Here is a 17,049-nt window from a genome sequence, read left to right as displayed (position 1 = left end):
TTTCATTTTTTGGATATGCTTAGATAGATTATGACATTGAGACTACTATTTTTGGGATGTTTTATATGTTTTGTTTTTTTGTATAATTATATTTTATTTAACTTTGTTTTGGTCTTTGGATTGTCAAAGTTTATTTTAATTCAAATGAGACACTTGATTTTGTTTCATGAAGATATGTTTGGAATGTGATGCTCTTTGCTCATGAAATTGTTTTTAAAATACATTTTTAATAATAAGTTTTTAAATTGTTTTGAAAAAATATTTTGTGATGGACAATGTTGCAATTTTTATTATTTATAAGCAAAACTTTACTAATTAAAAGTCAACTTTCTACTTTATACTCTAAAATATTTTCTAAAGAAATAGTGGGATTAAAATGTTATATCAACACTTGTTGTGTATAAAATGTGTTTAAAGGTAAACGATTCTTGCCACAGTAGTAACAATGAACAATATCTAGATATCAAATCCAAATGATTATAGGTTCAAGCAATTACTAATCTAATATATTGTGATTTCCAATTAGAAGAAATATAAATTTGATTTGTGAGAAAATAATAACATATTATAACTTAAGCAAATAAAAGAGATGTTATTGAGATTCCCCCAAGATAAATTACATGAATTCTCAAGATCTTACTATCAATTTTACTTCCGAAATTGTTAACAACCTTGATCTAAAAAGTCAATAGTCTCTGCCTTAGGAAAATTGCATGTTGAATTTAAGAAGATTATTCATAAAAAAAATACATGAAAGAACTAAAGTGGATTAAATAATTAATTCAATTAGGAATCAAGAAAATCAGTTTGATGATACAAATTTTCATAGTTCATTTTCTTAAGGATTCTATTAACCAAAAATATTTTGATCTTTCATTTTATATAAAAGAAATAGGAATGGAAATTGGTCAAATAAAACAACAATAAACATAAACAATTCATTTGATTCATCATTGGGGGTTCACGAGGAATAATTACATTATTATCCTAAAATAAGAAAACTATAAAACATGGTAGGCGAATAACCCAACAGTGTACGAAAATCCATAAAATTAACAAGAGAAAAGAATTAACTAACAGTAGAAGAATCCTTCTTGAAGGGTTTGACTTATAACCTTTTATAGAACCTCAATGGAGAATAGAGAGAAAAATAAAGAAATTCTAAAGATTAGAATAGAAACAAGATACTTAAACCATGGCTTCGATAAGTACAACATTGATGTGCTTCATCAACAGTAGGGGCATGTTTCCTCAAACAAAGGGTGTGGCAAGGGGAAATATGACCATGCTATTCAATAAACATGACCATACATCATAGCACTGGTGTGCAACCTTTTGCCAAGGGTGTGCTTTATACGAAGCATGGTCATGCTACTAGCAAACACAAACATGGCTCTAAAGCTCCATTTTTGCTGCAATTTGTCCCTTAAGTACACTAATTTCCTTTTTCAAGTATTGTTTTTATTTGTTACATACTTATTAAAAAAAAGAAAAGATTTTGCCAAAAATCTAACCATAAAACAAAACAAAATAATAATGAGTAACATGTTAATATACAACACATTTTGAGAATTTAACATACACAACCTTATCATTAGTAAGTGTTAAGTGTTAAATGATAGACATGAATTCTATTTATTAACAATTAATGAGTGATGTTAGAATGGAAAAACTTATCCAGAAACTTGTGATAATAAAAAGTGCGAAAATAATAATTTATTTATTTATTTAATGTTGATCATTTATTATAGTAATATTTTATATAAATATAATATTTTATTATATTATGACAATTTTAGAGTTAGAAAGAAAGATATGTCCATATGTTTTATATATGAAATTATGTTTTATTATTTTGACTAGTTTTGTATGTTTTAAAATAATTATTGCTTAAATATTAAAATAATCATCACTTTATAATTATAATTTTTAATTTTTTGTTACTTCAAAAAAGATGTATCAATTACTTTTTAAGCTGTATATATCTTTATTTTTTGTTGTTTACGAAAGTTAGAGAATAATATAATCAAATAAGCATAATTTAAAAATATTTAGTAATTTTTATCCTTATTCCTAATCACGAACGCAACTATTTTATAAAAATGAAAGCATATAAATTTAACATGAATTTTAATTTTGTCATTCCTAAAAGTTTGTAGAAAGGGTATACTCGACTTTCTCATTCTAGACATATTCCAAGGAGGCCAATCTAAGTAGATAATCGTACAATGATTAATACTTTAGACTTTGTACCATATTCCCATTGATTCAAAATTTCCTGCGAATAACTATTTTCTAGTTAACTAAGATAAGCAGGAATATTTGATTATCCACACTTTATCAAACGATATCCATCCTGAAAATACCGTAATAATCTTTTATCAAATTAAAATAATGAATTAATTTATAAAGTTTACTGAACAAAATTATTAAATACGTTTTTATCAAAGTTTGACACTTGATGCATTAAAACTCTAACTTCTCAACCCGTGAACCACTTGAATCCGGTCCTCACACTAGCATCTGCAATTATTAAGGATACCTAATATATATATATAAAGTGACATTAATTATATTACTTAAAAATATGTTATCATGTTTAATTTTTTATTTAACCAACTTTATTATATTGTAAAATAAACTTTTAATGTAAAAGCTTCATAGTTACAGGTAGTCAAAATTAGTATCTTCTTTAAAAATATTATATAGAAATCAAATAAAAGATCACAGTCACGCATAGGGGTGGGTATGCGGACCGGTCCGGCCCGTTTAAGGCCCGGTCCGCGAAATCTGCATTTTTAACGGGCCGGATAAATCCGGTCCGCGAAATAAATGGACTTAAATTTTCAAGTCCGTATCCGGCCCGTGAAACCCGCGGATAAACGGATAAGTCCGCGGGCCCAATTAAATCTAAATTTTTTTAATGAATATTGACACATTTAATGAGATTTTGAATTTCTTTTTCTTTATTTAACCTATGAAAACATGAGGAAAAAAAATACATATAAAATGATATAAATATACTTCTAATAGTAACATCAAACATTATATAAATAATAAACCAAAGTCTTAAATAACAAAGTTTATACATTCTAAATTTCTAATAGAAATATTTAAGTCTCAATGCCTTTAAAATTTAAAGTCCAAGCATACCAACTATTAACCAAATATTAAAGCCTTACTACCTTAAAACTTTAAAAGTCTTAATACACAACCAAACAAATTTAAAGTTCCACATTTAAACGGGTAATCCGCGGGCTCGCGGATTAAATCCGCAAAATCCGCGGACTTAACGGGCCGGACCTAAAAAGTCCATATGATTATACGGATTAAAAAAATTGAGTCCGTTATCCGTGAAGTCCGCGGACTTACGGACCGGTCCGCGGACTCGAGTCCATATACCCACCCCTAGTCACGCATGATACATTCACGCCAGCTAATTATTCTAAATAGATCTCGGTGTTCCATCTTTCCCACTCTGGTTTATGTAACCTGATTCCTCATTAAAATCCTTAATATAAACCCAAACATATTTTATGTAATCTTAAAACCTGAAACACCCTTTTCTATGTAATTTTTTATCCCACCCTAAAGGACAAAGATCATGCATCCTACGTTAGAGTTGTGTCTCCCTCAGTCTGTGTTCTAGGTCTATCTTTGTCTTTATTCTTACTTTCAAAACTCCAATTTGTTGTTAATACTAATTAAGTGCCATAATATTCTATGCCAAACAATTACTCCGATTATCTTACACCCTTAAATGCACCTCCCACCTATTTTAACAATAGAGATGAATTTATGATAAGTCAGACTTTGAAGTTTAAATCTATAAAAAAAATTGTTTATAAAATTAAAGTTTAATTTAATTTAATATTTATTATAATTTTTTTTTATAAATCTGTCCTCACATTTTTAAAAGTTATGTTTAAGCAATTAGTATATTTAAAATTCTATTTTATATTTAATAATTTTAAATAATTTAATAAATTTAGGTTTAAATAAACTAATAATTTTTTTTTACCATGGTATTGATGATTATCTACAAATTTTGTTGAAAACTAATCAATCTTTTAAATAAAATCTATTTTGAAATGTGCGTGCAAGGTTTTTTTTTTATTTACGTTATAAAATGATAGCTTACTCTATTATTAAAATTTAGTTTAAAATAAAATAATAAAAAAACTAACATAAAAGAAACAACTCATACACACTCATGTATACTAATGCATAGTCATACACACATGCATAGTGTGATAAAAGAAGATAATTTTATTCAAAAATAAAATTTTAAATATTTCCTATATCTCAATAGAAATATTATAAATAATAACTATGAATATCAAGAAAAAGAGCAGACAAAAATTTGACTTCTAAATCTTTTATTTTTTGATTTTGTATGAATAGAGAATGTAAAACATTTAAGTGTAGTTGAGATGTCAAAAAATGATAATTTGATATTTTTTATTATAAAATTATATATTTAATTATATCGTTAATTAGGTAATATGTATATCTTTCATTAAATCATATAGATAAATAGGTTGACCTATCATTGAAGATGAGAATAGGTCATCAGGCCAAACTTTAAATATTCAGGTCGAATCAGTTCTATAAAATTAAAGCCTAAGTTTCACATATTATTTATCATAGATTTTTTTTATTTATAAATTTGGTTTCACAATTTTAAAAACATAATATGACTATTTTAAATAAGCCAACAAATTTATATTAACAAAATTAAATAGGCCAATAAATTTAATTTTAAATAAGTCAACAAATTTATTTTTAAATACGTTTGCGAACCTTTTTGTAATTTATGTTATAAAAAATAGTTTACTTTTATTATCAAAATTTAGAGTTTAAATGAAGATAAAAATCTAACATAAGAGGACAACTCACATATACTAATGTACACATACACTCATGCATGTCGCCACCCGCCGAAACGGACACTTGGCATTCGCGACGATGGTTGGACTCTTTTTAAGTTTTGAAAGATGATGGATTGTTAAGACGACTTATTCTCAAATTGAGACCTCATCGAACTAACAATTTTGTTAAATGATTCTCACCAATCCATGTTAATCCCAAGCGGGACCCTCCATGGATTAGTGGTTTTCGCAAAAAGGGGTTCTTGGAGTCGCCACCAATGTTTTACTCAAAACATTGGAAAAAGATATAAGGCAATTAATTTTCACAAATCAACTTGGCCATTACAACCAGAGTTGGGTAAGGGAGTCGATTACGTGCGGGGAAGGTGTTAGCACCCTACAACGCCCCTTTCGGGTTCCCTATGACGGATTATTTCATAAATAATAGTGTAAAGTTACTAAATTACCCCTATTTATTAGAAACGATTATGAGTAAAATATTTACATGATGAAAACTCTAAACATGCAATGCAACAATCAAAAAACAATAAATAAAAGCGGTAAAAGAAAGGATTTGGAAAGAAACCTTCGAAGCGGGCTTTTATATATTCAAAACGAAGTTTAGGAGGCTTTTTGGCGCTCCTTCCCACTACACGTCCGCTCGCTCCTTTCCCTAAAGATAATTTTTACTATAGAAATCAAAGAGATTTCCCTTCGACTTGTTCGAGTCTCAAGCTAATGGCTCATGACTCAAGAACTTCGTCGGATTGACTCTCGGAGAGACTTCTAGGGCAGAGAATAGCTCAAAAACCCAAGAATACTCAGCACGAGGGTCCAGAAGTGTGGAAAAAGTATGGAATGACGTGCAAATGACGTCCTATTTATAGGATTGAGGCGCAATACGGCCTGGGAGGTCAATACGGCCCGTATTGGGTTTTTGAACTACAGTACGGCCGTATTGAATTTGGTACGGCCGTACTGAAGTTCAAAAACTTCAGTACGGCCGTATTGAGTTCACTACGGCCGTATTGCAGTTCAAATGGCTCAGTACGGCCGTACTGAACCTCTGGGAGGGTGTATTGAGCTCCAATCCTCGCACACCCTTATTCTAAGCTACTCTAAGACTTCTAGACCTACAAAGAATCATCCTAGGGTCTTCCAGGAGTCCTTCCGGCTGACTTTCCTTCGGTCTTCGAGAGTCTTTGAGTCTTATTTCCGACCCGGACAATTTTAGGGGTCTACAATGCATAGGTACAATGAAAAAAAAATAATTTTATCCATTTTTTTTTAAAATATTCCTCATATCTCATTTAAAATATTCTAAATAATCAATTATGAATATAAGAGAAAAGGTTAGACAAAAACACACCGATAAACCAAATTTCTCTCTTACGCTCTTTTTATTGAGATCATTCACTATGAGCCTCTAACCTCCATAAAACTTCATGATACCACAAATTCTTCCACCCTCAGTGTGGGGGCTAGCCAAGCCGAACTGAGTCCACTCCAAAAAAATATGTTTGTTGTGGCATCCATATTTGTTGGCATAAAATTCGGGTTGGCTTTGCAGCTCTTCCTATTGACCCTCCTTGGGTTGGCTTTGCAGCTCTTCCTATTGACCCCTAGCTATTGACCCCTAGGTTCAATTCCTAAGAGTCTCACACATGTGATCCTCTTTTATCTGGTTGTATAGTCTAATAACTGCTCTAGTCGTGCATCGTCATGTTCATCATTAGCTAATAATAGACTGAACTTTAAATATTCATGTCGAATGTATTATCTATAATAAGTTTATAGATATGACTTTCTCTTTTTAAAAGTCTTTTCTGAGTTATTAACTTATTTTATATTAACAAAGTTAAATAGGTTAAAAAAGTTAATTTTAAATAAGTTAACAAACAAATTTTTAAATACGTGTGCAAAGTTTTTTTTTTTAATTTGTATTATAAAAAAATAGTTTACTTTATTATTAAATTTTAGTTTAAAATAAATAAAAACAAACATAGAAGAGAATTACTCATGCACACCATATGCACTAATGTGCATGCACACTCATATACACATGTGTAATGAAAGAAGATAATCTTATCTAAAAACAACTTTTTAAATATTCTTTACATGTCATTTGAAATATTTCAAATAATCAACTATAAAAATGACGAAAAAGAGTATGGGAAAACACATTGAGAAACTAAGTTTCTCTTCTTCTTTCTTTCTATTAAGGTCATTCACCATGGAGTCTCCAACCTCCACAAATCCCATGACACCACAAAATCTTCCACCCTTAGTGTGTAGGCCAGTAAGGCTGAGTTGAGCCCACTGAAAAATGTTTGCGGTGACATCCATCATTGTAGGCACATGTGTTACGAGTCCCACATGTGTTACTCTATTATTAAAATTTAGAGTTTAAATGGAAATAAAAAAACTAATGTAAAAGGACAATTCATGTACACTAATGTACACGCACGCTCATGCACAAGTATGATAAAAGAAAATAATTTTATTCAATTTATTTTTTAAATATTCCTTATATTTCAATTAAAATATTTAAATAATCAATTATGAATATGAGAAAAAAGGTTAGACGAAAACACATTGAGAAACCAAGTTTCTCTCCTACATTCTTTTTATTGAGATCATTCATTATGGAGTCTCTAACCTCCATAAAACTCCATGACACCACAAATTCTTCCACCCTCGATGTCAAGGCTAGTCGAGCCGAGCCGAGTTCAATCCAAAAATATGTTTGTTGTGGCATCCATCTCTATTGGCATACAATTTGGGTTGGCTTTTCAACTTTTCCTATTGACCCCCTAGGTTCAACTCCTAGGAGTCCCACCCACACGTGTGATCCTCCTTACCTGGTTGTACGGCCCAATAACTGCTCTAGTCGTGTAGCTCATTATGAGTATTACAATGATTGTTGCACCTCTTGCTCATTCATCCTATAAGGCTCTTTCATTATCACCATCGTTGTGTTCATCATTAGTTAATAATAGACCAAACTTTAAATATTCAGGTCGGATATATTATCTATCATAAGCTTTATAGATCTGACATGATCTTTTTGAAAGTCTTTTATAACATATTAGTCTATTTTATATTAACAAAATTAAATAGGCTAAATTTTTTTAAAATACATGTGAGGACTTTTTTTTTAATTTGCGTTATAAAAGAAATAGTTTATTCTATTATTAAATTTTAGTTTAATATAAAAATAAAAACAAACATATAAAAGAACTACGTACTCATGCACACCATATACACTAACGTACATGTACACTCACATATATTAATACATATGTAATGAAAGAAGATAATCTTATCTAAAAACAACATTTTAAATATTCTCTATATGTCATTTGAAATATTCCAAATAATCAATTATGAAAATGGGAGAAAAGAGTATGAGAAAATACATTGAAAAATCAAGTTTCTTTTCCTCATTCTTTCTATTAAGGTCATTCATCATGGAGCTTTCAACCTCCACAAATCCCATGACATCGCAAAATCTTCCACCCTTAGTGTGTAGGTTAGCAAGGCTAAGCCGAGCCCACTTTGAAAAATGTTTGCGGTGACATCCATTGTTGCAGACATACAATTCGGGTGGGCTCTATAGATTTTCCTATTGACCCCCTACGTGCAACTGTTAGGAGCCCCACATATGTGGTCCTCCTTCATGTGATTGTACAACTTGATCTCTTCATTGTGGATTACTATAATGACTATTGCAACCTCTTGATTTGACCATTATCACCCTTTTAACCTAGAAGTCTTCATTGTCATTGTCATCATTATTGTTATATTCTTCATCGGCTATAAAGCTGATATAGGACACGTGATAAGTGACGACTTGACAAAGAAAAAAGAACAGAAGAAAACACATTAAGAAACCAATTTTTTCTCCTTCTTTCTTTCTATTAAGATCATTAATCATGGAGTCTCCAAGCTCCATCAAACCCCATGACAGCACAAAACCTTTCGGCCTTAGTGTGGAGGCTAGCCCGGTCGAGCTCACTTCAAAATGTATTTGTCATGGCATTCATCGTTGCTGACATTTGGTTGTGTGATCCAACCCTGCTCTAGTCGTGCAAACTCATTATGGGCTACTACAGCAGCAGTCGTTGCACCTCTTGCTTCAACTCCATCGCCCCTGCATCCTAAAAGGCTCCCTCACCGTGGCTGCAAATGTGTGTCTTAAAGTTTAGGATTTAAGATTTTTTTTTTTTTTTAAAAAGAAGAAGAAAGTATTTTGAAAAAGAAGAAGCACGAGAATTTGAACTTTTGAACCAACAAAACACGAGATGAGAAAGTGTTTTCTTTACTCATCTGCTATGTATCTGATATAGGACACAAGATAAATGATGACTTCAAAAAACAACAACAAAACAACAACAAAACCATCCTAGAAATTTAGTTAAAATATCAAAAATATTGATAATTTAATTTTTGTATTACAAATTTATTTAGCTAATTGTATTGTTAATATGATAATATGTATATATTTTAAATAAAGCAACAAATCAATTTAATGTGTGCAAGTCTTTTTTTTTTTTTTAATTTACAATATAAATAATAGTTTAGTCTATTATTAAAATTTAGAGTTTAATTAAAAAAACTAACATACATAAACACTCTCGCACGCAAGACGTGATAAAAGAAAATAATCTTATCCAAAAACAACTTTTTTAAATATTTTATATATCCCTTTTGAAATATTCTAAATAATCAATTATGAATATGAGGAAAAAATAACAAGCAAAAACACATTGAGAAACAAGTTTCTCTCCTTCTTCTTTCTATTGAAGTCATTCAACATGAAGACTCCAACCTCCACCAAATCTTACAACAACACTAACATTACAAGAAAAATGTAAATTTTTTATGGGCATAATTCGTCTGTAAAAATGAATATTCGTCAAAAAAAGAGAATTTTCGACGGATTTTCAACAGATGCAAATTCGTCAGAAAAAGGGGTGTCGAAAAAAAAATTCCGTTGAAAATAATTTAATCCGTCAAAAATTTTTGACGATATTGTTTGAAAATCTATATGTGATTCCGATGGATAATTTCGTCGAAAAATTTTTTACGGATATATCTATCAAAAATTACTGACGGATATCGATATTATTTGAAAATCTTTATGTGATTCCGGTGGATAATTCCATCAGAAAACTTTTGTTTAATTTGAATAAATTCATTAATATAACACTCCTCGCACACTTACTGGAAAACTTCCCAGAAAGTCCCTCATCCCTAAACTACTCTAAATCAAACACACTTAACTATGGAGTTCTAATGAGATAAACTACCGAAAAGTAGATGCATCTTATTAGTATAGGTAATACAAATTAATTCATTTAAGTCGTCATCAACTATACATTCTCATACTTGTACTAACTCTAGATCCCTCTCATTACAGTATGTCCAAATTGTTATAAAAATATAATAATATATATAATAATTATATTAACCAATATAATAATTATATTATATTTAATTAATCTTTATTTGTATATATACTTACTTTTTATAATTAATAATCTTCTTATCCTTATTTTATTTTCTAATTATCAACCATTAATAAAATACTAATTTAAAATCTTATCTAATTATTCGTTGGTAATTTGTATTTTTCTTGTAGTGTAAACCTTCCACCTTCAGTGTGGAGGCCAGCTAGACCGAATTGAGCTCACCCCAAAAATGTAGTTGGTTTTGCAACTCTCCCTACTAATCCCCTACGTGCAATTCTTAGGAATCTCATACGTATGTGATCCTCCTTCATCTAGATGTGCAACTTGATCCATCTCCTTCATCTTGGCAATCTCTCTCATTGTCGTTATTATCATGTTCCTCATCAGCTATGCAATACATGACATGAGATAGGCAATGACTTTTACGAAAGAACCTCACTCAGAGATTTAGGGTTTAATTAAAATGTCAAAAATATTATTAATTTAATTTTTTGTATTATAAATGTATTATTTAATTATATTGTTACTAAGGTGATATGTATAACTTTTTATTATATCATATAGATAAATAATGCATACTTATCAATAGGGACAAGAATAAGTCATGTCATGTTGAACTTTAAATATTCAAGTCAAACTTGTTTTTATAAAATTTATGTTTAAGTCTAATCTATTATCTATCATAAACTTTTCTTAAAGAACTAACCTAACCTTTTTAAAATGTTTGGTGTGTAACGACCCGCCATGATCTCTATACTTAGTGGAATCGCACTACTAGTGAAACTAAGAGAAATATTAATCTAGATAACTCATACATACATGTACAAATAAAAATAAAAATAATTAAGTTTCTGGTTATAAAATAGAACTCCATATATGTACAGTCATCCCAAAAATAATATTTCTTAGTGCCGGTCAAACACAGACAAAACCGTTACCCAAAATGGTAACTCTAACACGAGGATCAAAACTCCCCGTCTCGCAGCGGTCACCCCAACTCCAAGCTAGCCCTGACCTGCTCCCATACAAGGTATGATTATCGCAGTCCATCCACATGGAAGGAAAAGGGTAAGCTAGAGTTCAAAAAAACAATCATACAAGTATAGAACAATAATCTATACTACACAATCATCCAACTATCAATCATATTCATAGAGTCACACCATACACTCTATCTAATACTACTCATGCATAAAATACAATCCACCAATCATGAAGTCAAACACCACACTTCATCATATTAATAATCATGCAATAAATGCATCTCATGACAGATATCAATGCATATCAATCATCTAATGCGTCGTCACGCATACACCTAGGAGATCACCCTAACAATAGAGTTGTATAAGTGACATCCCATCCTACCGAAACCACTCCAACCGTTTTCACGCCCAATGCGCCCGCTCGCTCATAGCTAAACAGGATATAATCCTCACTCGGGTTTACTCGGATGATGTCACTTCAACCCGAAACTTCAATCCTCCCAAAGCAAGCTTCCTAATTTGAATTTCAAGAAAAGACTTAAGACATTAGTGATCTAAAGGAGAAAATGAATCATACAGAGAAATTTGGGAGAGAAAGGAGCTCACAGACACAGAGTCCTTCTCTCTAAAACTTCTCTCTAAAAACTTCACTTTCTCCTCAACCACCAACCCCTATTTATAGAAGTTCCGGAGTGGCCAGAACGGCCTGTTCCGAATTTGGAACGGACCGTTCTGCACCTCTTCATCATGTGCAAAAATCTCATGCAGAATGACCCGTTCTGAAATCAGAACAACTCGTTCTGGGACTCATCCAGAATGGCTTGTTCTCCATCCAGAACGACCCGTTCTCCATCCAGAACGGCCCGTTCTAGGGTCTGGAACACCCCGTTCTCAACTACATTTTGCAGGTTAATTTAGTAGTTTGGAACAGACTGTTCTAGTTTGGGAATGACCCATTCTGGACTACTGAATCACCCATACTGAACTTTTGGGCTTTCTGAAATAACCTACTACGTTATATGGTGAAACCTAGCTATTAGCATATTTACAAGTTTATTTTATATTAACAACATTAAATAAATCAATAAATTTAATTTTAAATAAACAAACAAATTAATTTTTAGATACGCGTTTGAGTTTTCTTTTCAATTTGCATTATAAAATAAATAGTTTACTTTATTTTTAAAATTTAGAGTTTAAAATAAAAATAAAAAATTAACATAAGAGAGACAATTCATGCACACCATGTACACTAACCAACATGTACAATAGGGATGAGAATAGATCGTGTCATACTGGACTTTTAATATTCAGTTCAAATGTGTTATATAAAACTAATATTTAAGTCTGACCTTTTTAAAAGTCTAATATTACTTATTAGCCTAATATTAAAAACCTATTTTATATTAATAATATTAAATAAGTCAATAAATTTAATGTTATATAAACTAACAAATCTATTTTAAATAAGTATTCGAGCCTTCTTTTTTACTTTGTTATAAAATAAATGATTTACTCTATTATTAAAATTTATAGTTTAAAAAATTAATATAAGAAGAACAACTCATGCACACTAACATATACCTATACTCATGCACAAGTGTGATGATCATCTTAGTTTAAAACAAATTTTTAAATATTTCTTATATCCTATTTAAAATATTCTAAATAACATGAAGATGAGATAAAAGAATAGACGAAAATGTGACTACTAGATTTTCTATTTTTTATTTATGAAATTTATATGAATAAAGAACGTAAAATATTTTAGTATAGTTAAAATGTCAAAGATATTGATTCTTTAATTTTTTATATTACAAATTTATTTATTTAACTATATTATTAATAAGATAATATGTATATTTTTTTATACCATATAAAAAAATTAATTAATCTATTAGACATAACAAATTCTTTTTATAAGTCTAAATCTAATATTTTAAAATAAATAAATGTTTTTTAAAAATTTAAACCTGACATTTTTCTTAAATAAGTTAGACTAAATTTAAATCACTTAAGCCATAAATTCTTATTTAATTTTCAATTTATTTTGATCCTTTTTTAATCTGTCAGAACACATTGTACATTTGTGTTTAAACCATAAGTCATAAATTCTTATTTAATTTCCAATCTATTTTGATCCTTTTCTAATCCGTCAGAATACATTTGTGTCCGTATTTGTACTCTGTCCTATCTCTTAACCCATACCCTATAAATATTCTTCATTTTTTAACGGTGAAAACAAAAAATTCATGCATTTTTAGTGTCAGAATAAAACCCCGTGTTACTTCCAGGAAGAAGAAGAAAAACAATAGGGCCCGCTTACATTTTGAACTTTGCTTCTCTCTCCGCATAATAACCCTTTATACCAAAGCAAGCTAAATTAACCTAAAAGAGAATTAAATTAAACTTCATTATCCATTATCCATTATCAATTACTAAAAAAATGTCCACACATCTTAAGTCACACACACTTCCCCGTCAAAGTGTAGTCACCCATTCTAGCTTGTCACGCTATAAAATCCCCCTCTTCCTCTTTCTTTCCACACACATTACATCCATCTTGTGATTCTCTTAGCCCTTCAAGAGAGAAAACACATTTCGAAATCAAATTTTTCTCTTTCTTTCTATAGAGGCCATTCACCATGGAGCCTCCAACTTCCACCAAACCTCACGACACCACAAAACCTTCTACCCTAACTGTGGAGGTCAGCCAGGCTAAGCCGAGCCCACTCCGAAAAATGTTTGCCGTGGCATCTATAGCCGCCGGCATACAATTTGGGTGGGCTCTGCAGCTCTCCTTGCTGACCCCCTACTCACAACTCCTAGGAGTACCACACATGTGGTCTTCCTTCATCTGGTTGTGCGGTCCTATCTCTGGTCTGGTCGTGCAACCCATTGTGGGTTACTATAGCGATCGTAGCACCTCACGCTTCGGTCGTCGTCGTCCCTTCATCTTAGCAGGCTCTCTAGCCGTCGCCATAGCGGTGTTCTTAATCGGCTATGCAGCCGATATAGGACACGCAGCTGGCGACGACTTGAAGAAAAAAACCCGCCCAAGAGCCGTTGCCATTTTTGTCATCGGTTTCTGGATCCTTGACGTGGCTAACAACATGCTACAAGGACCCTGCCGTGCCTTTCTGGGCGATCTCGCTGCCGGCGACCATAAAAAAACGAGAGTCGCCAACGGGTTCTTCTCGTTTTTCATGGCCGTCGGCAACGTGTTGGGATACGCGGCAGGGTCCTTGAAGGGTCTGCATAAGATCTTCCCATTCACGGAAACGAAAGCGTGTGACGTGTTCTGCGCTAATCTGAAAAGCTGTTTCTTCTTCTCCATCTTGTTGCTGCTCGTGTTGGCGACAGCGGCGCTTATTTACGTGACGGACGAGGCGGTGGCGGCACGTGAGGTGGAGGAGGGGGAGGTGCAACCCTCGTGCTTCTCTCAGCTATTCGGTGCGTTGAAGGAGTTGAAGAAACCCATGTGGATGCTCATGTTGGTCACAGCGGTCAACTGGGTGGGGTGGTTTCCCTACTTTTTGTTCGACACCGATTGGATGGGGCGTGAGGTCTACGGTGGGAACGCAGGAGAGGAAGCTTACGCTGCGGGTGTACGAGTGGGGTCGCTGGGGCTCATGATAAACGCCGTCGTTTTGGGGTTCATGTCGCTGGCGGTGGAGCCTTTGGGCCGCATGGTGGGAGGAGTGAAGAGGCTCTGGGGGATCGTAAACTTTATACTCGCGATTGGGTTCGGAATGACGGTGGTTATCACCAAGGTGGCGGAGCACCAGCGGCGGTTGAACCCCGCCGCCGTCGGACACCCCTCCGACGCCGTCAAAGTTAGCTCCTTGGTCTTCTTCGGGGTTCTCGGAATCCCTCTCGCGGTAATTAATCAAACTTTTCTCTTTTCTTTCTGCTAAATGAAACGACCGCGTTTAGTTGTTCAAATCATTAGACGATCATTAGGTTAATTTGATTTTTTTTACTGTTGCATACTTTCCGAATTTTTTGGTCGTCGTAATTAATTTTGGTATACAGAAGGGCCTACCCAGATGTATTATCATTGATATAAAATTTTCTGCAGTGATTTTTACCACGCTGTTTTATTTTATTTCTCTTTGTTTACGATTTTTCTAAAAAAATAAAGAATCTTTAAGATTCTGACAAGTAGACTCTTTTTGACCGAGGTGGTTTCCGGCTGGTAGCTAGATCAGTCTATGATTTTTGGCAGGTATTACCTAACTTATGTCAGAGGTTGTATAATTCAAATAGAGATTTATAAAATGGGAACACGTTAAACGTTTAGGGGGCGGAAGGAAGAGAAATGAAAATGATAAATATAATATATGATATGGTTAAAAACAAGTATAATTAGAAAAATAGAATAAAAACGAGGTATAGGAAAATGAGAAGTCTTAAAAATATGATAAAAGATATGTTACCTTTATTCTTGATGTGAGGATGAAGTCACATAAAAACAAAGAGGTTTACGGTGCAATTAGAGAAAACAGAGAAGCATGGAAAAAGTTGAAAAAGCTTGAATAATGAGAAGGTGGATTAATTATATACTAATACACTACTTGCTGTGCAGATTACTTTCAGTGTTCCTTTTGCTCTAGCATCAATATACTCCAGCTCTTCTGGGGCAGGCCAAGGTAAACCAATTCACAACTTGTTTGAATTACATTATTTTATTTACAATGATTTGTTCTTATAGTTCATAAAAGTAACTTTAAATATTTTTTTTCTCTCACAAATTGGGTTTCACTAAACATACTCAATTAGACAAGTTGTTCTCAAATTTGGGCCAATTGATCATGTAGCCAATTATGAGCCTAAAGACTTATATTATATCCTTTCTTGCTTCAGGTTTATCTTTGGGAGTCCTCAATCTTGCAATTGTTGTGCCCCAGGTTAGAATCCCACTTACTCTTATATTTGTCACTTAATTACTTTCTCTCTAATTTTTATATGCAATTCTTTTTCATTAAAAGCTAAAATAAATTAAACTAAAAAATATATAAATACTTTTAATTTTTTAACCAGTATCCTCGGTACTAAGGACACTCGGTGTTCTCATACTCAGAGAACACTGAGTGTCCTCAATGAACTGAAGGTACTGGTTTACATTTTTGATAACATTATTATGCAATTATTTGAGTATGTATACACATGTGAATGCACAGATGGTGGTGGCTGCATTAAATGGTCCATGGGATTCCTTGTTTGGTGGTGGCAACTTGCCGGCTTTCATGGTGGGTGCGGTGGCGGCGGCGCTGAGTGCCATAATGGCGATTGTCTTGCTGCCAACTCCAAAGCCAGCTGAAGAGGCCAAGGCTGCAAGCATGGCCACAGGGGGCTTTCACTAGTTAATGGGTTTTGTTTTGTATGTTTCAGTTTTGTCCCCAAAAGAAAAATTAAAAAAAAAAAAAAAAGAATAAAAAAATGGATAAAAAGTCTTTTGATTTGAAGCTGGTGTGTGTAATTATTTATATATGTACTAGACCCACCAAGTGCTACATTTGTTATTCTTGTAGCACCCACTGAACATAGTAATTGTAGAGTTTGGTGTGATTGTACAGAATTGCAGTGGATGCAGGACCCATCCTCACATATAAATTTAGTCTTTCAGTGTTCATAGGAATGTGTTGATTAGGGATGCTTAGTTTAAGACTTTATCCATTTATCATAATAAGAGAAATGCTATCTTTACAATGTTTC

General features: G+C 32.4%; 1 protein-coding gene across 1 annotated transcript; it reads left to right on the top strand.

Annotated features, from left to right (window-relative positions):
* The first annotated feature begins 13,864 nt into the window (after nt 1-13,864).
* Nucleotides 13,865-16,774, top strand: LOC109814635 (sucrose transport protein SUC8). The gene is made up of 4 exons (XM_020379109.3): nt 13,865-15,212; nt 15,920-15,983; nt 16,198-16,241; nt 16,515-16,774. Exons 1-4 carry the CDS (start codon nt 13,977-13,979, stop codon nt 16,695-16,697), a joined length of 1,527 nt encoding a protein of 508 aa, XP_020234698.2. The 5' UTR covers nt 13,865-13,976; the 3' UTR covers nt 16,698-16,774.
* The last annotated feature ends 275 nt before the right edge of the window (nt 16,775-17,049 follow it).

Source organism: Cajanus cajan, chromosome 1, assembly GCF_000230855.2.
Source record: "Cajanus cajan strain Asha chromosome 1, NIPB_CcT2T_4, whole genome shotgun sequence".
Taxonomy (NCBI): Eukaryota; Viridiplantae; Streptophyta; class Magnoliopsida; order Fabales; family Fabaceae; genus Cajanus; species Cajanus cajan.
Note: the sequence above shows the minus strand (reverse complement) of the source record. Positions and strands in the feature narration are given on the sequence as shown.